This window comes from Gopherus evgoodei, chromosome 2 (assembly GCF_007399415.2).
Source record: "Gopherus evgoodei ecotype Sinaloan lineage chromosome 2, rGopEvg1_v1.p, whole genome shotgun sequence".
In the NCBI taxonomy this organism is placed as follows: domain Eukaryota; kingdom Metazoa; phylum Chordata; order Testudines; family Testudinidae; genus Gopherus; species Gopherus evgoodei.
The window spans coordinates 76,808,333-76,832,283 of NC_044323.1; the positions used below are offsets into that span (position 1 = coordinate 76,808,333).

The 23,951-nt window shown below is 45.6% G+C and overlaps 1 protein-coding gene across 1 annotated transcript in view; it reads right to left on the reverse strand.

Moving 5' to 3' along the window:
• Positions 1 to 552: 552 nt before the first annotated feature.
• The window catches only part of TOPAZ1 (testis and ovary specific PAZ domain containing 1), a 93,428-nt gene continuing 70,029 nt past the window's right edge, over positions 553 to 23,951 (reverse strand). Inside the window, exons 16-20 of the mRNA XM_030549384.1 lie at positions 23,551 to 23,716; positions 22,442 to 22,606; positions 17,657 to 17,860; positions 15,844 to 16,027; positions 553 to 772 (exon numbers count right to left, since the gene is read on the reverse strand). Of these exons, the coding sequence (XP_030405244.1) occupies positions 553 to 772; positions 15,844 to 16,027; positions 17,657 to 17,860; positions 22,442 to 22,606; positions 23,551 to 23,716 (939 nt within the window). The remainder of the gene's footprint in view (positions 773 to 15,843; positions 16,028 to 17,656; positions 17,861 to 22,441; positions 22,607 to 23,550; positions 23,717 to 23,951) is intronic.

Here is a 23,951-nt window from a genome sequence, read left to right on the forward strand (position 1 = left end):
CTGTGAGCTCTCAGTGACAGGGACTGTTCTATTAATTGTTTGTACAATGCTTATCGGGTTCCTAGTCACTAGCATAATTCAAATAAATAGTGATTGGTGGTTTAAAAATACTCAAAACAGAAAAAAATATGGCTCCTCCAAAAAAGTAACCTAGATATTCTGAAGAACGAAAACAAAAAAATCTATTATGCTTCTAATTTCTCAGTTGGAAAAAGGAAATATTTAACTGGAAGCTATGGAGGATATTCAACCATATTCAGAGTATTTCTGATATCAGTCATCGGAGGATAAAGTGATTCTAGTGAGGTAATCCACGCAACGATTCTTGCCTCAAGAAAAATGTTATTCTGTTCTTATGTTTTCATCTCTGAAAATCTACAAACATTCCAAAAACAGGATAAGATTTGAAACTTTATCTAATACAAGTGTTGACTCTTAAAATGAATCAATAACAGTATGAACACAGTGGGAACGATCTATTGATTTATTATTTTTAACAATGATTACTTTAACTATTCAAAAAAATAGATAAATAAAAAAAGTCTTTACCAACTAACGACTACTGAAAAGCCAGACCTTTCCAGCCCATTTCATATTCTCTTTCAGCCATTTCAGAGCAGAATTATGTTCCAAACTGTACACCTGTTCCATATTAACATTCATTGTCATGTGCTTAAGAAAAAGCTTTGGATTAGATATACGAGCAGCGTGAATCAGTCTCTCAACTGCTGCTTGATAGTCATCTTTACTCCGCACTTTTTGTTCTTCAGATCTGCAAAAGAGTTTTCACAAGTACAAAAATCATGGAAAACAAACACTAAGATATATCATTCATTGATGGTTTTCATTTATTGGCATCAAGATTACTAAAACAGTAAAAAATAATCCTGATGTTCATATTTCCTAATGCAAATATTGTAAACTGCTAGATACTGACAGCTGATTATTCTGAAGTTTCTGAACTAAGTTATCACCTATCAGAAAAAGTAAAAAGTAACACGTTTAAAAATACTGATGCTTTCAGGCATTTCTCAGTGACAAATGAGTTTCAAGCTTCCACAACAGCACACTCCATCAGGAGTTACTGGACTCCTGAGTGGAAGAATTAGAAACAAGTGGTAGAGCATCTTAGGCACTGACCTGGCAAGAACTTGGGCATATCTTTGATTATATTCACAGTACATAAAGTTAAAGGATGCGCTTAAGACCTTTCAGAACAGGGTCCTTATTTATTATTATTTAAACCTACAAGAGGAGTTACAGTAGTACAGACTTGAATCTGGCTATCTAGTTTGGTTTGTAAAGTTTTACACCACCAACTATAGTTTTTTAAAAAACGATTTGGTATGTCCCATGTCAGTAGCAGATTTTGTTCTACTTCTCAATAAACGGAGTTTCTACTTAGGGGGCTTCAACAAGCTGGAAACTGGATTGCTCCTTTTCCTTCTGCCTCAGGTAGCACCACCTATGCGCTGATAAAAGACTGCCACTTTTTTGTTCTCAGCTAACAACCTGACCTCACTAACCAAGGACTGATCGAGACTTCTATTATTTATCTAAGACAAACTGCAAAAATCAAACTACAAATACATATAAATAATGTAAGAATTTTAACAGAAAATCATAGTTATAGAAAAGTGTTTAAGTCTTTAGCTCAAAGCCAGAGGCAATACATTTCTTAAAACATCCTTAGTGAAGGAGGATGAATCCTGGAAATAATCTGGTTGATATGGTTGGTGATTAATGGACAAAGATTGCCAGGGGAGGGCAAGAGGAAGGGCTCAGAAAAAAGTTATTCATTTTCTTGTAACAGGTGTTGTTCTTTGAGTGCTTGCTCATATCGATTCCAATTAGGTACGCGCGCGCCGCATGCACGATCATTGGAGAATTTTTACCCTAGCAACACCGGGTGGGTCAGCTGTGGAGCCTTAATGGAGCTGGATATATATACCCCTGCCGACCCAGCACCCCCTCAGTTCCTTCTCACCACCCATGACGGTCGTGGGAACTGTGGAGTGCGGCATAGATGTCCTCCACTCTCCCTAGCTTTTGCTTCCCAGTTTTAGATAGTAGTTCTAGTTATATAGTTAGCTAAGTGTTATAGTTATAAAATTAAGCTTGTAGTTAAGTTTAGAAGGTTGGAAGGGGTCCTCCTCCTTGCCTGCTGCCCGGGCTCATGCCCGAGGGTCCAGGTTCTAAGCCGTGTTCAACCTGCTCAAAGCCTATGCCAAGAGAGACCCCCATGACTCTTGCCTGAAGTGTCTCGGGGAGTCTCACCAGGCCGAGAAGTGTAAGATCTGCAAGGCGTTCAGACCTCGACCCAAAAAGGAGCGGGACTTTAGGCTCAAACAGCTCCTTATGAAGGCAGCCCTTAGCCCGGAACCCCTATCAGCATGCCAAGTTCTGGCACCTGACGGCGGGCTTCAGGTACGGCAATGCGGGGAGACTCGGATAGAGGCCTGCGGCACCGGATCTCTCCAGCACCACATCCAGGACAGAAGAGACTGCGCAAGCTGGGGGTGACTGTCTTGCAGCAACAGGCACCCGCAGCTCCCTTGCGAACCTCGGAATTGCGCCCGGCACCAGAGCAACCAAGGGTACAAGTGCCGATATTGGCACCATTGACTTCGGCACCGAGGGAGGAGCCATTGGGTCCAGTGCACACTGGCTCCCCGACCCAGACCGTGGTTGAGCACCGGCTTCTGTCGACGCTGGAGACATTCGTAACAGCGAGAGACCTCATTGCCCTCACAGAGTCGGCACCAGCGCAGACTTCGGCACCGCCTCCGACTTCTGTTATACAGTCTAGGGGCAAGCCTACCTTAATATGTCCGCCATCTCCTAGCGTGGAGATGCGGCACTGCTCTCGATCCCGGCGCCATTCGCAGCCCCGATGCTGTTCCCTTTCACGGTGCCGGTCGTACTCGTGGCACCAGTCCACCTCTTGGCACGACTCCGGGCCGCGGTACCGTTTGGACTCCCGACGTCACTCCCGGCCCCGAGTGCAGCACCGATCGCCTTCCCGGAGTTGATCCCAGCACCGCTTCCGCAGACGTTCATCGTCGCGATCCAGGTCTGGATCCCAGTACTGGGTCAGTTATTGACATCAATCTTGATCCCGGTACCGCTCCCCAATGCCTCGCTCTCCAGCAAACTGGTATCGGTCCTCACCATGCCCCGGAGAGTTGACACAGACGCGTTCCACATCGCCTTGGCCCTCGTGCTCCGCCTCATGGTCATCGCAGTCTGAGGGTGCCTCGCACTCGGCCTACCCAGCTTCAGGCCAGGGTGAGGGTAATGTGGGTCAGTGGCATGATGAAGGTCAAGATCTTAATCAGGATCCTACACAATAGTCTTTCTGGACACCGTGGGCGTACCACCAAGCCCAAGGGTCTCCGTCAGGGGCCTCCCACTCAGACCATTCAGAATCCTGGGTACCAGAAGCCACCATAAGTCGTCCCCCTCCGGGGGGTATGGAAGTGGCTGCACCTACCCCAATGCAGGTCCCAAGCCCCAGTGTAGCGGATCCTGGGCAACAGGACTTCCTGCTACACAATCTGCCAGAGGACCCCCTGGCCCTGTGGCATCTTCATGATCTTCTCCAGACAAGGCAGTGGCGGGGACAACAGCCTCAGGTCCTCCCTCAATAGACCTTTGCGCCCACCAAGACCTTTTACGTAGGGTGGCACGTAAAATGGACCTCCAAAACAGGAGGAGGTAGTGGAGTTGGAGGACCCAATGGTGGACATTCTTTTGGCAGACGCCCCATCCTGAGTAGCGCTGCCCATCATCCAGACCAACGCCAAGACAACATGACAGACCCCCGCCTCTGTCCCACCAATGGCCAGAGGAGTGGAGAGGAAATACTTTGTCCCCTCCAAGAAGCATGAGCACCTTTATACTCACCCTCAGCTGTGTTCACTAGTGGTGTCCTCGGTGAATGCAAGGGAACGGCATGGTCAACAGGCCCCAGCACCCAAATAAAAAGATGTCAGGTGCCTAGATCTGTTTGGGCGCAAAATTTAGTCAGTGGGAGGTCTTCAGCTCAGGGTCGCAAACCAACAAGCGTGCCTGAGTTGATATTGCTTTAACTCGTGGAACTCCATGGGAAAATTTGAGAAGTTAATTCTGTGGGAGTCCAGGGATGAGTTTGGGGTCTTAGTGGAGGAGGGCAAAAAGGTGGCTAGGACCTCCTTACAGGCCTCCTTAGATGCAGCAGACTCTGCGGCTAGGACCCTAGCCTCAGGCATAGCCATGCGATGCATCTCCTGGTTGCAAGTATCTGGCCTGCCACCAGAGCTGCAACAGACCCTGCAGAACCTGCCATTTGATGGGCAGGGCCTGTTCTCAGATAACACGGACTCTAGATTACAGAGCCTGAAAGATTCCAGGGCTATCATGCGCTCCCTGGGTACGCACATCCCGGTGACCCAGCGCACGCCTGTTAAGCTGCAGCCTCGAAGGTTTTACCCTCCCCCTCGTCTGAGGCAGGACTTCTACAGAAGACGCGGACGAGGTGGTACAAAGAAATCCACCAGACACCAACCTGGTCAGAACCAAGGCCCTCCCAAACCATTGGCGGGGCCTAAGCAAAACTTTTGAAGATGCGCCCGAGGATGGCGTATCAGTCATCACCCAGGATCCTTCCCTTCTTTTCAAGATCGTCTCTCCCATTTTCACCGTGCGTGGTCCCATATAACTTCAGACCAGTGGGTTCTTCGCACAGTGGAAAAGGGATATTCTCTCTTGTTTTCCTTCTCCCCTCCCTTCCATCCTCCCTCCCCATCCCTCTTCAGGGACCCCTCTCACGAGCAACTCCTTATACAGGAGGTCCAAATGCTCCTGTCTATGGGAGCAATTGAGGAGATTCCAAGGGAGCTAAGGGGCAGGGGTTTTTACTCCTGCTATTTCCTAATCCCCAAGGCCAAGGGTGGGCTTCGACCCATCCTAGATCTGCGTGGACTCAACAAATTCATGGTAAAGTTGAAGTCCTGCATGGTTTCACTGGGGACCATTATTCCTTCCCTGGATCCTGGAGATTGGTACGCCGCCCTCAACATGAAGGACATGTACTTTCACATAGTGATTTACCCGCTGCACAGGTGCTTCCTTCGCTTTGTGGTCAATCATGAACACTACCAATTCGCTGTCCTTCCCTTCGGCCTGTCCACGGCTCCCAGGGTGTTCACCAAGAGTATGGTCGTTGTGGCAGTCTACCTTCGTTGTCAACAGATCCAGGTGTTTCCGTATCTCGACAACTGGCTCATAAGAGGCCAAACCAGGGACCAAGTTCAATCCCATGTTTGATTTGCCCTAAGCACGTTCCGCCGGCTGTGTCTCCTGCTCAACAACAAAAAGTCGACCCTGAAACCAACCCAGAGAATAGAGTTTATCTGGGCAGTCCTGGACTCCAGACTCACCCGCTCTCTCCTGTTAGACACACACTTTCAGTCGATGGCGAGCCTCATCGGCAGCCTCCTAAACTTTCTGACTTCCATGGTAAAGCCATGCCTCAGCCTTCTAGGGCACATGGCTTCATGCACTTATGTAACCAGGCATGCCAGATTTCGGCTTCGCACGCTTCAAGCTTGGTTATCAACAGTAAGACAGCCTGAGCATGGTGGTCACTGTCCCAGAATCGGTTTTGACTTCCCTCTGTTGGTGGCTGGACCCCACGTCGGTGTGCAACGAGGTATTATTTCACACCCCATAAGCCTCCTTGTACCTGGTCACAGACACATCATCTCTGGGATGGGGTGCCCACTTTGGGGAGCTCCAAACACAGGGCCTGTGGACCAATCTGACTCTGTATATCAATGTACGAGAACTGATGGCAGTACGCCCAGCGTGTCAAGCATTTCGTGAGCACCTACATGGCCATGGCATGTTCTGACAGACAACACCACGGCCATGTTCTACATCAACAAGCAAGGGGGAGCCCAGTCGTCCCCCCTATGCCAGGAGGCCATTCGCCTGTGGGAATTCTGCATAGTCCACTCAATACCTCTGATGGCACTGTTTTTCCCAGGGGTCCAGAACACGCTGGCAAACTGCCTCAGCAGGTCCTTCCAGCCTCACAAGTGGTCGATTCGTCCAGATATCTTCCACTCCATCTTCCTGAGGTGGGGGTTTCCCAGGTCAACCTATTCGCCTCACGCATCAAACGGAAGTGCCAAGTGTTCTGTTCTCTCCAGGGGCGCTCTCAGGGTTCCCCATCAGACGCTCTCCTACTTCCGTGGAAAGACCAGCTGTTCTACACTTTCCCTCCATTCCCGCTGGTCCGCAGGGTCCTACTCAAGCTGTGCAGGAACAAAGTACACATGATTCTGGTCACCCCAGCATGGCCCAGGCAGGACAGGTACATCACACTCCTGGAGTTGTCGGTAGAGCCTCTGATCACACTCCCACTGTGGCCGAACCTGATCTCGCAGGACCACGGACGACTGTCACCCCGACCTGCAATCGCTCCACCTTATAGAGTGGATGCTGCATAGCTAACTCTGTCGGACTTACTCTGCTCACAAATCAGTGCAGCAGGTTCTGTTAGCAAGCAGGAAACCCTCGACTCAAGCCATGTACCTGGCTAAATGGAGGCGTTTCTCCTGTTGGTGCGAGCAGCGAGACACACCTCCATTGCAAGCGTCGATACCTCTCATCCTGGACTATCTCCTATCCCTAAAGCAGGAGGGCCTGGCGATATCATCTGTCAGGGTGCACCTGGCAGCCATCTCAGCTTTCCATCCAGGAGAACGTTGTCTTCTCCAACCCGATGGTCATTAGATTTCTGAAGGGTTTAGATCGCCTCTACGCACAAGTGCAACAACTGGTTCTGGCGTGGGACCTTAACCTGGTCCTTTCCAGGCTCACAGAGCCCCCATTCGAGCCAATGGCTACCTGCTCACTCTTTTACCTATCTTGGAAGACAGCCTTCCCTGTAGCCATCACTTCAGTGAGACGAGTATCTGAAATCAGAACTCTCACGTCAGAGCTGCCGTATACAGTTTTCCGTAAAGACAAGGTGCAGCTTCGCCCCCACCCTGCCTTTCTCCTCAGCTTTCCATGTGAACCAGGACATTTTCCTCCTGGTCCTTCATCCGAAGCCACACGCTATGCAGCAGGATCAACATATACACTCTCTGGATGTTCGTAGGACCCTCGCATTCTATATCGAGCATATGAAGCCGTTTAGGAAAATGACCCAGCTCTTCATTGCAGTGGCTGACCAGATGAAAAGCCTACTGGCCTCCTCGCAACGCATCTTCTCTTGGATCAGGGCCTGTATCTGTGCTTGCTATGACTTGGCAGGTGTCCCGACCTACCTCACTGCCCACTCCACGAGGTCTCAAGCCTCATCGGTCACTTTCCTGGCCCAGGTTCCAAGTCACAAGATCTGTAGAGCTGCGGTTTGGTCATCAGTTCATACCTTTGCCACTCACTACATGTTCATTCAGCAGTCTAGAGACGATGCCGCATTTGGTTCAGCGGTTCGGCACTCAGCAATGTCTCACTCCGACCCCACTGCCTAGGTAAGACTTGGGAGTCACCTAATTGGAATCAATATGAGCAAGCACTCGAAGAAGAAAAAATGGTTACTCAGCTTTGCAACTGTTCTTTGAGATGTGTTGCTCATATCCATTACAAACCCGCTCTCCTTCCCCTCTGTCAGAGAAGCCAGCAAGAAGGAACTGAGGAGGCACTGGGTCGGCAGAAGTATATCTCCAGCGTCATTAAGGCGCTACTCCAGGGGGCTCCAGCCAACCCACTGGGTGTTGCTAGGGTAAAAATTCTCTGACGATCATGCATGCACCTAACTGGAATGGATATGAGCAACACATCTTGAAGAACAACAGTTACAAAGGTGAGTAACCATTTTTTCTTCGAGACATGCTGCCTATATTCTTTGCATTAGGTGTGGACATGTCCCATGCACTGGTGCAAGAGAGTTTTCTCTAGCAATACCTGTAGGTGTAGCCATGCCTGCACCCTGATATTCCTAATACCCGGAGCTACGTTATAAAGGTCAGAGCCACCCTACCCACCCTTCAATTCCTTCATATTGGACTTTTAGATGATAGACTCTGATACATTGGGGAAGGAAAATGAATCATGCAATGGACATGTGTAACGTCTCAAAGACCAACAATTACTCAAGCACCGTCCAATAGAAGTGGGGCTAGGAGTCTTATGGGAAGAGAGATTGCAGAACTGCTTTCCCCACATTCACATCTTCCCTTGATGTGACAGTCTTTGCATAATATCGAGCAAAGATGTAGACTGAAGACCATGTTTCTGTTCTGCACCTGTCCACATCAGACCTAAGCATGAAAACAGATGGAGCATTTGATGGACACTTCTGTTTATGTGCTGATGAGAGTGACATTACCCCTTCCAGTCCAGGTATAGATATACTTGTACATCTCGATGGCAGAGATAGGCTGCTACTACCACAATGTATTTGGTGAAAACATTCAGTGTGGCTGACAGGCCAAGTGACAGAACTGCAGACCGGACGTGGTGTTCTTCTATGAAGGTTAGAAATTTCCTGGTATCAGGGTGGATTGGCACATGGAAATTAGCATCCCTCAAAGATCTAGTGAAGGGATAATAGTTGTGAGGGAAACCATATGGAAGTAGCAGGAGTACTGAGTAGGCACTTCTTCTGTGGCTCTCAAAGAACGCAGAGTCTGCACTTCCTTGCTTTAGTAGACTCATGAGATGGATCCCTGAAGGGAGACAAGGAAGGTGTGAGAGACACAAGAACTGCAGAGCATATCCTGATTCCACCATGCTTAGCACCTACTTGTCTGAAGTGATGACTACCACGCATTTAGGAAATGTGACAAATGAGGGATGACAGAGTTTGGCATAAGGCTTTCATAGGCTACATAATTACCTCATTTATAGGGAGAGCAACCTTCCATGATGTAGTTGGGTGTAAAATGTCTGAGTTTGTGGGGATTTTCCTCTACAACCTTTATTTGTATCTCTAGAGATGTAGCCATCCTTTTTAGGAGCTCCTGGGAGGATTTAAAATAATCTGATACAGGAAAAGATTACTCCAGTTTTAGGGCCTCCAACAGTGAAATGGACAAGATGTTCAGAAGAGGCCTGTCTGAAGCAGGCAATAGGCAGTGCTGATCTTTGGTGCCTTGCAGAAGCTTGATACCAGCATCAAGCTGTCTATAGGTACCACATGCAGAAATGTTCTCCCCTGGGGACATATGTTTCCATAGTGTGGTGGTTGCCCAGCACTAACTTCGAATGGTCTTTTGGTACCAGGTGAGGACACTTCTCTTCTTGGGAACCTAGTTCTGTAGTGCAGTGGAGAAAATGATCTAGATGCCAGAGGCACCCCTCATAGTACCCAGCAGGGACAATGATGGAGTTGGTATGGTACTGGAGGCCAGTTGCATCTAGACCAAGCCCTCCATTCTCTCGATCTGTTCTGAACAGGATGACTCCTACATTGTTACTATGACAGGGCGATGTTCCCTGAAGGAAGCCTTGGATTCTCTGAAGTGGGAGATGTAGAAACCCACTTCAGACTGAGGAATCCTCCGAAGGCCAGGATGGAGCAGTACCACGTGTTTTCATGGGAGACTGGGACAGTGCTCTATGAGAGATTTGCAGTACCAGAAGCAACAGGGGCTTCCTAGCTATCAGAGCAAAGCAGTTACTGTTGGTCTCAGAGTTAGCATCGAGATTGCTTAAAGTGGTAGAGGACCTGAAGTCACTGATGCTGTAGCAGATCCCAATAATGTGGATTCCCATGTGCAATAGGCTTGGCAAGGCACTGTCAGTCTGAATAATCAATGAGAGCAGTTCCAAGAGGCTCAGCAGATCCTTCCCAGCTGCCTATGTCTCTGTGGTGGTCAGCGCCAAAATAGGCTTTTGCTCAATTGTGAGCAAAAGCAATGGCTCCAGAGTCTTCAACAAGAAAGGAGCTGGCCTTGACGGTCCTAGAACAGCAAGTGGAGTCAACAGCTCTGGTCTGGTCAAGCTGCTATTAGGATTCAGCTCTGGGAAGCAGTAGGCCAAAGGGTGCACTCCACCTTTGGTACCGAAGTGACTTGCCTCTACAGTTGAGAAGTCAAACACTGAGGACTTAGAGGATGTGCAAGTTGTCCGCTTCTTTGGCTTCAGAAGCTGAGGGTGCTCTAAGTGCTTGTGCCCTTTAAGGACTGTCCCAGCAAAGGGGATCCCCCTTTGCCTCTTATCCCCAGGTAAGACATGGGGAGCACTCCCGGATGGGGACGAACTCCCTCTAGTTGACTGAGATGGTACGGATGGCAGATGAAGAGCAGCCTCCATTAGAATGTACCAGAGGTGCTGTTCTCTCTGCTTCTTAGTTCTTCTCTTGAAACCCCAGCAAACTGTACATCTGTCATTGATGTGACCCTCATCCAAGCACTTCAGGCAGTGAGAGTGAGTTGCTCATGGGCATCAGTTGTAACACCTGGAGCAGAGTTTGAAGCCAGGGTACCTTGGCATAGGTTCCCTTAGTACTGTGTGGAGCTTGGCATCCACGCGCCATGGCCAATCCGGAAAAGAAAAAAACAAAACAAAAAGAGATCCAAGGACCCCAAAATGAGATTCACTAACTATACGAGCTAACTAAAAATGGCGCATTTGCTGAAGGAACAAACAGACAGCATGCTAGAACTGAAGGATGGGTGGGGGTGGCTTCGCACTTTATACCCTTAGCTTGGCGCATGAGTAACACCAAGATACAAAGGTGGCCACCTCTGTGGGTACAGTTAAGGGAAAAAAAGGATTACTCATCTTTTTGTAACTGTTGTTCTTCGAGATGTGTTGTTAATGTCTTTTCCAAGCAGGTGTGTGCGTGCCGCGTGCATGCCAGGCGGAAGATTTTCCCCTAGCAGCATCCGTAGGGTCGGCCTTGGCGCCCCCTGGAGTAGCGTCTCCATGGTGTTCTATATAGGGGCCCGCCGACCCTCCACCCCCTTGGTTCCTTCTTGCTGGCACTCTGACAGAGGGGCAGGAGGGGGGTACTGGAATGGACATGAACACCTCATCTCGAAGAACAACAGTTATAAAAAAGGTGGGTAACCATTTTTTCTTCTTCGAGAGATTGTTCATGTCCATGCCAAGCAGGTAGCTTACAAGCCTGAACCTAGGCGGCGGGGTCAGAGTTCACTGCTGATTGAAGCACTGCTTGGCTGAAGGCTGCATTGTCTCTGGCCTGGTGCGTGATGGCATAGTGCGATGTATATGTGTGGGTTAAAGACCACGTGGCAGCTCTACATATTTCCCGTGTCGGGATCTGAGCCAGGAATGTCGCGGAGGAGGCCTGCGCCCTTGTGGAGTGGGCCGTGATTGGCGGGGCAGGGACCTTAGCCTGACAGTAGCATTCTCGGATGCAGGTCGTGATCCATGAGGAGATCCGCTGTGACGAGACTGGGAGTCCCCTCATCTTATCAGCCACAGCAACAAAGAGCTGGGTTGATTTCCTGAATGGTTTGGTTTGTTCAATATAGAATGCTAGGGCCCTGCAAACGTCCAGGGAATGCAATCTACACTCCATGCCGGAGAAGTGTGGCTTTGGATAGAACACAGGCAGAAATATATCTTGACCCATGTGGAATTGGGAGACCACCTTCGGAAGGAACGCCGGATGTGGCCGGAGTTGGACCTTGTCTTTATGGAAGACAGTGTATGGAGGCTCAGATGTCAGTGCTCTTGAGTTCCAAGACCCTCCTGGCCGAGGTGACAGCCACAAGGAATGCGACCTTGTATGAAAGATATAGCAGAGAGCACAAAGCCAGAGGCTCAAAGGGGGGCCCTGTGAGGGCAGAAAGGACCAAATTGAGGTCCCAGGCCCGGGCTGGTTGTCGAATATGTGGAAACAGTCTGTCCATGCCCTTGAGGAAGCGATCAACCAGTGGGTTCGCGAAAACCGAAGCACCTTGCTCTCCTGGGTGGAATGCTGAGATGGCCATCAAGTGAACCCAAAGGGAAGAGAGGGAAAGTCCTAGCTGTCTCAAATGAAGCAAGTAGTCCAGGATAAGAGGGATTGGGGCCAGCAATGGAGCCTGTCCCTGCTGTTCGGCCCAGATAGAGAAGTGTTTCCACTTAGCCATGTAAGTGGCCCTGATAGAGGGTTTTCTGCTGCCAAGGAGGACTTGCCTGATCTGCTGAGAGCATTGCATCTCCACAGGGTTTAGCCATGGAGCATTCAGGCTGTGAAGTGTAGCGACTCTAGATTCGGGTGGCGGAGGTGGCCCTGATCCTGTGTGATCAAGTCTGGGAGCAGGGGCAGCATGAGGGGTGCCCAAGTGGACATATGCAGAAGCGATGTGTACCAGTGTTGGTGCGGCCACACCGGCACTGTTAGGATGACACAAGCGCGATCCCTGCGAATCTTGAGGAGTACCCTGTGAACCATGAGAATCAGAGGGAAAGTGTAAAGCAGGCCAACTTCCCAAGAGAGGAGGAAGGCATCCGTCAAGAGACCCTGGACTGCGGCCCATGAGGGAGCAGAAACGTTGACACTTCCTGTTTTCTCTTGAGGCAAACAGGTCTAATCTGGGGATAGCCCCTGAGATGGAAAATTGAGCGTACTACATCCGGGCGAAGGGACCACTTGTGACCATGGAATGAGTGGCTTAGGGCGTCCGCCAGGCCATTCTACTCCCCCGGGAGATAGGATGCTGTCAGGTGAATTGTGTTCTGCACGCAAAAGTCTCATAACGCGAGGCTTCCCGGCACAGGGGAGAGGAGCGTGCACTCCCCCCGTTTGTTCATATAGAACATTGCTGATGTATTGCTGAAACACACCTGCATGCCAGGTGAGATTTGAAGGGTAGGCATGCCAGACGCACCGCTCGCAGCTCCCTGACGATGTGCAAAGATAAGTCTTCTGGTGACCACAAGCCTTGGGTCCTGAAGTTCCCCAGATGCACTTCCCACCCCAGATCTGATGCATCTGTTACCAAGGAAAGGGAGGGCTGGCGAAAGGTACTCCCGCACACACCTCCCGCGGGTCAAGTCAGTACTGGAGGGAATCGAGCACCATTCTGGGGAGCATCACCAGAGAGTGTAGGGCGTCCCTGGCCAGGTGTACACCGTCGCCAACCAGGACTAGAGAGGACACAGCCTGAGCCTGGCGTGGCTCACCACATAGGTGCACGCCACCATGTGGCCCAGTAACTTGAGGCAGTTTCTTGCCATGGTGATCGGGACGCGTTGGAGACCGAGAATTATTCCAGACATGGACCAGAACCTGGACTCCCGTAGGTATGCCCTGGCGTGTGTCGAGTCCAGAACTGCCCCTATAAAGTCTATCCTCTGAATGGGAGACAGGGTGGACTTGGCCTCGTTCAGCAGGAGGCCGAGCTTGAGGAAGGTCCGTCTGATGAAGAGCACCTGAGCCTCCACCTGTGCCTTAGCATGGCCCTTGATGAGCCAATTGTCCAGGTAGGGGAACACCTGAATCCCCTGCTTGCGCAGGAAGGCTGCCATGACTGCCATGCACTGTGTGAAAACCCTCGGGGCTGCTGACAGGCCGAAAGGCAGCACTGTGAACTAAAGATGGGTGTTGCCCACGACGAATCTGAGGTAACGTTGGGGGATTATGGCAATATGAAAATACGCGTCTTTCAAGTCAAGGGCGGCACACCAGTTCCCTGGATCCATGGAGGGAATGATAGAGGACAGGGAGACCATGCGGAACTTGAGCTTCTTCACAAACCTATTCAGACGCAGCAAGTCCAGAATAGGTCTGAGGCCCCCTTTCACTTTTGGTATTAGGAAATAATGGGAGTAGAAACCTCTGCCCCTGAGTTCCTGAGGAACTTCCTCCACTGCCCCTGCTGCGAAGAGGGACTGCGCTTCCTGAGTTAGAAGTTGCTCATGAGAGGAGTCCCTGAACAGGGACAGGGAGGGGGGAGAACTGGAAAGAATATCCCCTCTCTATCGTGCAAAGCACCCAACTGTCCGATGTGATTTGGGACCAGGCATGATAGAAGGGGGACAGACATGACCCAAAGGTAGGGCTGGGAGGATCCAAGGTTCTGACCGGTAAGTCGTCCCTGACCGTACCATCAAATTGGGGGCCTAGGCCCTGATGGTGGTCTTGTCTGGCTGGAGGGCTGATGTTGGTGCCTCCTTCTGCCATTCCTGCCACACCTGCGCCCTGCGTCTGTGCGGTTCTGAGGCTGGTAAGGATGTGGGGTTGGTTGCTGTCTGAACTGCCTGCACTGTGTTATTGGGGTGTGCAAGCCCAGGGAGCGAAGGGTAGCTCGAGTCCTTCAGGCTATGCAATCGCTTGTCCGTTTTCTCGGAGAAGAGCATGGTCTCCTCAAAGGGGAGGTCCTGGATGGTCTCTTGGGACCTCATTAGGAAGGCCTCAGACCGCTAGGCCGCCTCCATCAGGAGCACTTTGAGTCTCTGCTCTCTGTCTTTAAGAGTCCTGAGATGGAAGCCCCTGCAGATACCGCACCGGTCTCTTGGGTGGCTCTCTCCGAGGCACCTTAAGCAGGAAGAGTGCGGGTCACTTTTTGGCATAAGCTTCCGGCAGTCCCTGCAGAGTTTAAACCCTTGGGACCCGGGCATGCCCCAGTGGGGCGACGAATACGTTGGGGGAAGCCCCCACAACAATCAACTATGTACAACTAACTCTAATCTAAAACTAAATTATATAAACTGACAACGGGACACTGCTAAACTTGCTGTAAGAGCGAGCGAGATTCCAGCTAGCCGTCACCGACGGTAAGAAGGAACTGAGGGGGTGGAGGGTTGGCAGGCCCCCATATAGAGAGCCATGGGGGCGCTACTTCAGGGGGCGCCAAGGCCAACCCTACAGACGCTGCTAGAGGAAAATCTTCTGGCTGGTGTGCACGCAGTGTGCACACACCTGCTTGGAATGGACATGAACAATCAGTCGAAGAACTCTCTGGCACCAGCACACAAAATGTACACATATCTAGTATAATTGACATATACTATTACTTGAAAAAGAAACAAAGATTACTTCAAGATTACTGGCCTTGGGAACAAAGTGAAGGTCTAAGTTAGCAAAAGTGGCAGCGAAGTCAGAGACAGAGGGGACAACTTTAGTTTTAACAGGAAGCAGAAGAATTGAGGAGAGGATATAATCTGTTTACCAGGGTTCTCCAAAGCTGTAACTAATGGAACATTCCACACAGAGAAGGCCAAGGACAGAGGGTTGGGATATTCCGTAATAGAACAGACAAGGTGTTTCTTTGAAGAGTGTTAGTATGTTTTCTGATTCAACCATATCTTTCTATATGAGGACAATATTTTATACAATAACATATCACGCAATCTTATTCTTTTTGATAATATGGTGCATTGTTACTATGTTGGACATGTTGAGGGATATCTGGTCTCCCTAAAAGCAGCAAAGAATCCTGTGGCACCTTATAGACTGACAGACGTTTTGGAGCATGAGCTTTCGTGGGTGAGTACCCACTTCGTCAGATGCATGTAGTGGAAATTTCCAGGGACAGGTATATATATGCAGGCAAGCTAGAGATAATGAGGTAGTTCAATGTTAGTCTATAAGGTGCCACAGGATTCTTTGCTGCTTTTACAGATCCAGACTAACACAGCTACCCCTCTGATACTGGTCTCCCTACTTGAATCTGAAATAATTATTTTTGTTTTGTTTTTCTAAAGTTCTTGATGTACATATTTACTGCCCCCTGTAACCAGAATAAAAAAAGTGTTAATTTTTTTAAAAAAGGATTTTTTTCCCCAAGCACAACAATGAATTAAATGAGCAAACTTTTTCTCTTCCAGATATTATACCATACACTGAGAAACAGACATAAGAAAAGTACTAAAAATTGACCAACTGACCTTTTCAGTACTACCTGAAGCGTCTGATTGGTGGCACACGGACTCTGAATATTACTAGCATTTGAAACTAGGAATATTTCAATGGCCAACAACATCTCAATCTCAGACATGTAAGAAGGAATCAGTAAAAGTTTGCGGTATAAATTTCCCTCTAGCAGTGGGTAGCAACCCATTGATAAAGCACCTGACATTGGAAGCATAAAAGCAAAAGTTAGGTTGTTAACACTGAACTACCACCTATTTTGAATGTGTGTGTGATCTATCCTCTATTGCTCATTCCCAGCTTCTGGAAAACAGAGACTAGGTACACCATCCCTGACCATCCCGGCTAATAGCCATTGATGGACCTATCCTCCAAGAGTTTATTTAGTTCTTTTTTGAACCCTGTTATGGTCTTGGCCTTCCCAACATCCTCTGGCAAAGAGTTCCACAGGTTAACTGTACGTTGTGACTAGATAGTAATGTGACAGCAGAGTGGAGTGGGATGCCTGAGGGCATAATAAAAAAACCACATCTGCTAAACAATCTCTGTAGAAAATCAACCAATTTTACACCAATGAGTATTTTCAGCTGAGCCATAACTGTGCGTCAGAAGCTGGAAATGAAGGCTATTTCACAAAGACATATAAATTAATAATGCAGTGCTATTTAGGGGTTTGTTGCCAGTTGGAATTTGGTCCCATTGTGCCATGGAGTACAGGGGGCCCTTGTCCACAACATTTGCCAACTGATATTTAATTGTAATTTTAAAATAAAGGTGTATTATGTGTTAGAGCAGAAAATAAGAAAACGGGATGTTACAATCTCCTTGTAATATATTGTTTTTAGCGTCACATTTATGAAAATTGAAGGGGGTCAAACTTAAAGTTGGGTGCTGAGGCATAATTTTCATGGGTGATAGAAATGAAGAGGGAATATGAGGCAAAAGTAAAACGGATGCATCCTATAAACCTTAATTTTCAGAGCTTTATATTTGTGATATTTTGTATTGAAATAGAATTATTTTACGGGTGTTAGGTAGACTCTACTGATTCACATTTTCAATCTTAACTGTTTTCTATTGAAGTTTTTCTTCACAATAAAATAATGCTCAACAATGAAGCAGACAGGATTATTTTCTTCTCTCTATCAAAGATGAGGCTGATAGTTCCGTGATGTACTCTGCCAGACTGATGTCTTTCAACTCTGTATAGACTGAACTGTATAAGCTTCTGATTTTACATATGAACATTCTATACTAGGAAAAAATGTAAAAATCTTTACTCTATTTAATTTTCTGAAGTCTCAGAGTTAGCTCCTGGCTCCTGTTTTACACCACTCCAACTTTATGAAGTAGGCAGGAAGCTATTCTATCTAACTGGTTAGTAATTCCCCAGGTAAAGGGGAATTCCCAGCTGAATGTGTGCGCCACACCACATCCTCTGCCCTTGGCATAGGTTTGTGGCTGGAGTACTGCTGTGCTCTGGTGATCCCTGAGTGTCAGCATGGCCCCCTAGGGGCTGTTTGTAGCCTGTGCCACTTAGAACTGCCATGAGGCTACTTTATGTTTCTCTCTGTGACTGTCTTGTACCTCAGAGCCACATTTGGGGATCTATACCCAGCCCAACACCAGGCACAGAAAAGTTGTCTATGGAGTCTGGCCCTCAGTTTAGCGTGCTAAATGTCTAATATTACTTTTCTAACTGATTTACGACAAAAATGTATTTGATTTCCAGTCATATTCTTACCCATTACGTCCCAAAATATTAAGTTCTTAGGAGTATAGCTTATTCAAGGATCATAAGCAGTGAATATGATTTCAAGGGAAACTTACTTTTGTAATAGATCCTGGCTTTAAGCCACAAACAGCTCCTTCCCAATGCTGTAATTAATCCTCTAATTAAAGTAAAATCAATGGGGATGTTCTTTGACAGCATAAAGTCTGTTACACAAGAAGAAATACCAAGGCCCTTGCTCTCAATACAGGCATCTAGAAGTTTGTTAAAAAGAAGACTGTACTGGGAGACATCTAGAGTGTCTGAAATGAAAAGAATGTTAATTATTGAAATCAGTCAAAAGCAATCTTAATTGCTGAATCTTCCCAGTACTTCCTATAAAAAGAGCAAAAGTTCAATCTCTTCAACCTTAAATCAGAGCAGTTGGTTTCAGCAAAAAAAAGGGTGCAATTTAGAGTTAAATGCTTTATGATAATGATGCACTTTCCTCCCTGTTGGAAGGTCTCTTTGAGAAGATCCCAATAATACACAATTTACATTGGTTTAAAAAAGTGTTAATAGATCAAGTATAATTAGTTTCAGTTTAAAATAATTTAATGCTGAAAGCAAAAAATAAAATAAAAATAAAATAGAATAAAAAAGCCTTTAAGATGACACTGAATTCTGATGGTGTATTGAAAACTGATTCCTAAATACCATGTTATGTTAACATGCATGGAAATAACATTTCCATGCTGAGCAATAATGCTATAATTCACAACACTAACTGTCTTTTCAGAGCTATAAAATAATATTAAGGTCTGTAGAAAGGGTGTTTGAACCCTGTTAAGCAGTATAGGATCTCTAGATCAGTCTTATCCTTCAGAAGAGACTTGAAGTACTGGGGGCCCTCCATGGAGTTCAAGAAAGGGAGAAGCAACTGGCAGAAGGCTTTGCGCACCAGCAGTAATAGAGGAAGAACTCCCCACAACTATCTATGCCTTCCTGGCTTCAAATGAAGAAACCCTTGCTGTGCTTCTTGGACAGCATTAGGACCTGGTGGAAAGACTAGGGAAGGAATTATTCATCCAAAGTACTTTGCTCCTCATTTCAGCCCAATATGCCTCTTCAGCCTCTCAACCAGGGTGGATAAAAATCAATGATTTAAGAAAAAAAAGAAAAGGTTTTTTCCTTCAAAAAGCATTTTTATCAAAAAAATCCAATCTAAAGATAGTTTTAATTAAGATAAGATATCTTTGAGCTATAATGTATCATGGAATAGTGACTACAAATTCTAATTCTATAGTATCAGACAATATATTCGTGCAATGTTTAAGAAAAGTTTTGTAAATGAGTTCCAACAGTTCATGGATTAGGGACTCAATCTTATGGGGTTCCAGGGGTTTCTGTATAGATCAGGGATAGGCAACCTATGGCACATGTGCCAAAGGCAGCATGCGAGCTGATTTTCAGTGGCACTCACCCTGCCCGGGTCCTGGACACCGGTCCAGGGGCCTCTGCATTTTAATTTAATTTTAAATTAAGCTTCTTAAACATTTTAAAAACTTTATTTACTTTACATACAACAATAGTTTAGTTATATATTATAGACTTACAGAAAAAGACCTTCTAAAAACGTTAAAATGTATTACTGGAATGCAAAACCTTAAATTAGAAAGAATAAATGAAGACTCGACACACCACTTCTGAAAGGTTACCGACCCCTGGTAGAGATTATTTAGGTTAATCTTTCTATCTACCCAATGGATTTCAGTGCTCAGTCTAGAAGATACCATCAGAAATGCCTAGTTTTGCAGTTCTCAAACTGTGGATTTGTATCTTCAGAGATAACATGCTTATTAACTGCAAAAATGTTTTAAATTAATTAAATAAATAAAATATAGACGTGAGAAATAAGAGACCTCAACCCTATTGTCCCTCTGCAAATCTGTGTACCCAGAGTCAATCTCTTACCTCTCTCTAAAAGTGCAAAGTTTCAGAAAGTTCAATGAATAAGCAGATTGTTGGGGGCGGAATAGATCTGGACAAGGAGAAGTCTGGAGAGAAACATGAGAAGGGAGGGACAGGCGGTAGAAACAAAAGTGAAACTGTTTGAGCAGCATATTCAGAAGTCTTGAGGTCTTTCTGATTATAGCCTTCATTGATACACTCGAGGGTAGTGATAGGGTCCAGAGTGACCTAGACAAATTGGAAGATTGAGACAAAAGAAATCCGATGAGGTTCAACAAGGTCAAGTGCAGAGTCCTGCACTTAGGATGGAAGAATCCCAAGCACCACTACAGGCTGGGGATCGATTGGTTAAGCAGCAGTTCTGCAGAAAAGGACATGGGGATTACAGTGGATGAGAAGCTGGATATGAGTCAGCAGTGTGCCCTTGTTGCCAAGAAAGCTAATGGCATTCTGGGCTGCATTAGTAGGAGCACTGCCAGCAAATCGAGGGATATGATGATCTCCCTCTATTCGGCACTGGTGAGGCCACATCTGGAGTATTGCATCCAGTTTTGGGCACCCCACTACAGAAGGGATGTGGACACATTGGAGGAGAGTCCAGCAGAAGGCAACAAAAATGATCAGAGAGCTGGGGCACATGACTTAGAGGAGAGGCTGAGGCAACTGGGATTGTTTAGTCTGCAGAAGAGAAGAGTGAGGGTGGATTTGATAACAGTATTCAACTACCTGAAAGGAAGTTCCAAAGAGGATGGAGCTCGGCTGTTCTCAGTCATGGCAGATGACAGAACAGGGACCAATGGTCTCAAGTTGCAGTGGGGGAGGTCTAGGTTGGATATTAGGAAACATTATTTCAATAGGAGGGTGGAGAAGCACTGGAATGGGTTACCTAGGGAGGTGGTGGAATCTCCATCCTCAGAGGTTTTCAAGGCCCAGCTTGACAATGCCCTGGCTGGGATGATTTAGTTGGGGTTGGTTCTGCTTTGAGCAGGGGGTTGGACTAGATGACCTCCTGAGGTCTCTTCCAACCCTAATCTTCTATGATTCAGGAAATATATGATTGCTGATGATGTTTTAAAGAAAGTTACACCAGTGAACTGATGGAAGTCATTTAAGCACTTGGATTCAGAGACTGTTGAAGTGATAATCTCACTTTTAACAACAATAGCTTCTTCTGCCGGTGTAGAAAGAGTATTTTCTTCCTTTGGAAGAATTCATTCCAAATTGAGAAAACGTTTCGGACCTGAAAAAGTAGGAAAGCTTGTTTTTTTTCTTTTCTTCCAGATTATGAACCAACAGAAAAATGAGGTGAACACGACTGAGTTAGCTGGCTGACATAGTCGATTTAATTTTTGTTGTTTTTTAAAAAATAATTCATGTAACTATTTTAGTTAAAAACAATTTAAACAAAAATAAACCTAATCTTAAAAAACTTGAATGTTGAACTAATTTCAAAAAATCATGCTTGTTTTGTTACAATATTGTATGTTTGCTATTGAAGAAAAAAATCCAGAATATATGACGCTGTTTTAGTTAAATAAAACAATTTAAATATCTGTCTGGTGATGTTCTCCTCCTAATACAGCATGGCAAGAAAATCCTCTAAATATTAATGATTAACCTGTTGAATTGGAGATAGTTCACCTTCCAATGAGTTCGTAAATATCTGCTTCAATTACCTTTGGTAAATGAAATAACCAAACAAACATTCATTTTCTGATATAGCTATAAAATTAATCTGAAAAGTTTTCAAAAATAAACCACTTAAAAATTTATAGTGTGTACCTTCTAAAAATGAAACCTACATCTATCTCTGAGTTGTGAATAATATGTATTAAGGTTATAACCACCAATAAGAATACACTTTTATGTAGAAATCCATGATTAAATCGAGTTTTCCTGACTAGTGATCTAAATCAAATCTACCCTGCTCCCAACAATCATAGTTAGAATGGTCAGCCTAGGTGGTGAGGGTGTTGAAAGATCAGGTAAAGGTAGGAGACGTCATTCCCCAGGTCACTGAATGGGGCTCAAAAAGCAGTAGGATAATTACAGGGAAGATGTAGGATTTTTTAATTCCTCTCTATCAGGGATAGAGAACAGGAGAAGACAGATAGGGGTGTAAGGAAGGGATTCTTCACTCCCTTCCTTACACCCCTTTACACTGTGTCCTACTGCTCCCCAGTACATGTGCGTGTGCTAAGAAATGAAGATTCCCTTCCTCACTCCCCCTAACAATCACTAATAGGCTGTTCAGCTCCTTGGTGGACGCCATAGCAATTTGAGGCTTGCAAATCTAAACAGGTGTGTCAGCTGAATAAGCTTTGATGTGATGAGGTGAAAGTGGGAGGGGGACTAGGAAACGAACACCTTTCCCTAGATGCTATTCAAGGAGTAGTCGAGCAGTAGATCTTCATCCTCTACTTCGGGATCAGCTGGGTACAGGAAGGCCAAGGGAGCAGGATGACAAGGGAAGTGGGGAAGTGAGCTTTCAGGATGCAGTGGGTCTGGGAAAGCTGTAGGTAGTGATGATAGGATGGTTACTAATGTGATATCTATCCATCTTAGAATGTCCCTATTCCACCCCACTTAATAGACTGCCTAAAATCCTTACGAGATATACAGGAATGGTGCTCAATTTTCATGGACCTCAGGGAACTGGGACTGGCTAAGAATATGGGGGAAGTGGAGGATGGATACGGTAACCCAACTTGCAGTTATTTTTGTTTAGATTATAGATTTAAGTATAGTTATCTATATTATTTTTTGAATTGTCATGTTTCCCCTGAAGAAATAAGAATTCCAAATCTGCACTGCTCTGCAACACATCTTAAAAAACTGAATCGGAAAATCAGATAAGATAGAAACCATGTTTAGTAGTACCAGATTCTCATCTTTTAATTTGTTGGCTCTTAACACTAACTTTTCTTACTTACCACAGCAATATTGGAAACCTGGTAGATTCTGCAAAATTTCAAATGCTTGTCTATATAGATTCTTGGTCAAGTATTCACATGCAATTGCACACAGCAGGTTGTGTCGATTGAGGACATCCATTTTATCACAGGGCCACAATGGTGTATTTATTATCCATTCTGACTCTGAAGTGAAGAAAACAGAATTGTTTTGAACTAAAATTGGGAATAATAAATAATAGGCTATGAAACTCGTACTGAATACTGACATGGAAGAGGAGTTTCAAAACTTCACAAGAAAAATGCACAATTTAAATTACCAAGTTTTTGTTAAAAACAAATAGTTTCTCACAAAAGTTGATTCTTAGAAGCTTCATTCCTTTAATCTAGGGTAAAAACACATTAAATTTCATGTTAATGAAATTGGCTTTTTCAATAGCTTGCTTCTTTTAAAGAGTCATAACACTCTTCTATCAAGAATGATGTGAAATACCAAATTTTGGATCCCCACTTTCTCTATTGCCTCAGGCCCAGGCCAGTATGCATGCCAAAAGTGCAATGATTACAGATTGTTTTATGGTAAAGTATGAAATAGAATACAATATTCCAATTTTAGTTTCATTACACACAGTTAGCACTGTGCTTCTGGACCAGAACATGTCACTAATGTGGCTCTTGAAAACTTTTGGTGCTAAACGTCAGTTGGTGTCCACTGGGTTAAAGGAGACAGTCTAACAGTCAAAGTACACTCCGGACAGACAGGTTATCTGTCTTTTTCCAATCCAATGGCATGGATTTGGTTTTTTTAATTTAAAAAACCCATGTACGGTAGTTTTTAAGTGAGTTTAGTCTACTGTAAAAGATATTTCTGAAAATAATTCCCATTTTAATTAAGATTAAGCATAATATTTCTTATATTATCAAGAATAGTATTGGCATTTAAGGCAGGTCACATTTCCTTTTAGCGCTCTCAGTATATTTTCTATAATCTAACGTGTGGAACAGACTATAACCTTGAACTAAAATATTTCACAAAGAGAACAGTTTAAAAACGAGCAAGTTATGTTTTACCAGTATATTATATATGAGTTTAACTACAAAAAACTTGATTCTAATAAAAATAACATTACCTCTCAATACCCATGTTGCTCCATCCAGACTTCCACTTTTAAGGAAGATTTCTGCAGCAGCATTAACAATTTGGCATCTTGAGGCTAACCTTTCTGGACCAATAATTCCTTTCAAGCTTGTGAAATGAATCTGTAGTTCATGTAGTTTATCCAAAACCTTCCTTCCCTAAAGCAAGAGGGGGGGGGAAAAAAAAAAAAGAAGAGGTGCAAATGGATGTAGCAAATACATAATATTAAATAATTAAGCTAAGTGCAGCAATATCAGCCAACTGTTCAGACTCTAGGACTAGATTTATATTAAAAATAAAATCAATTTTAATATGTATTAAATACACCTCTACCCCGATATAACGTGGTCCTCGGGAGACAAAAAATCTCACCGTGTTATAGCTGAGACCGCG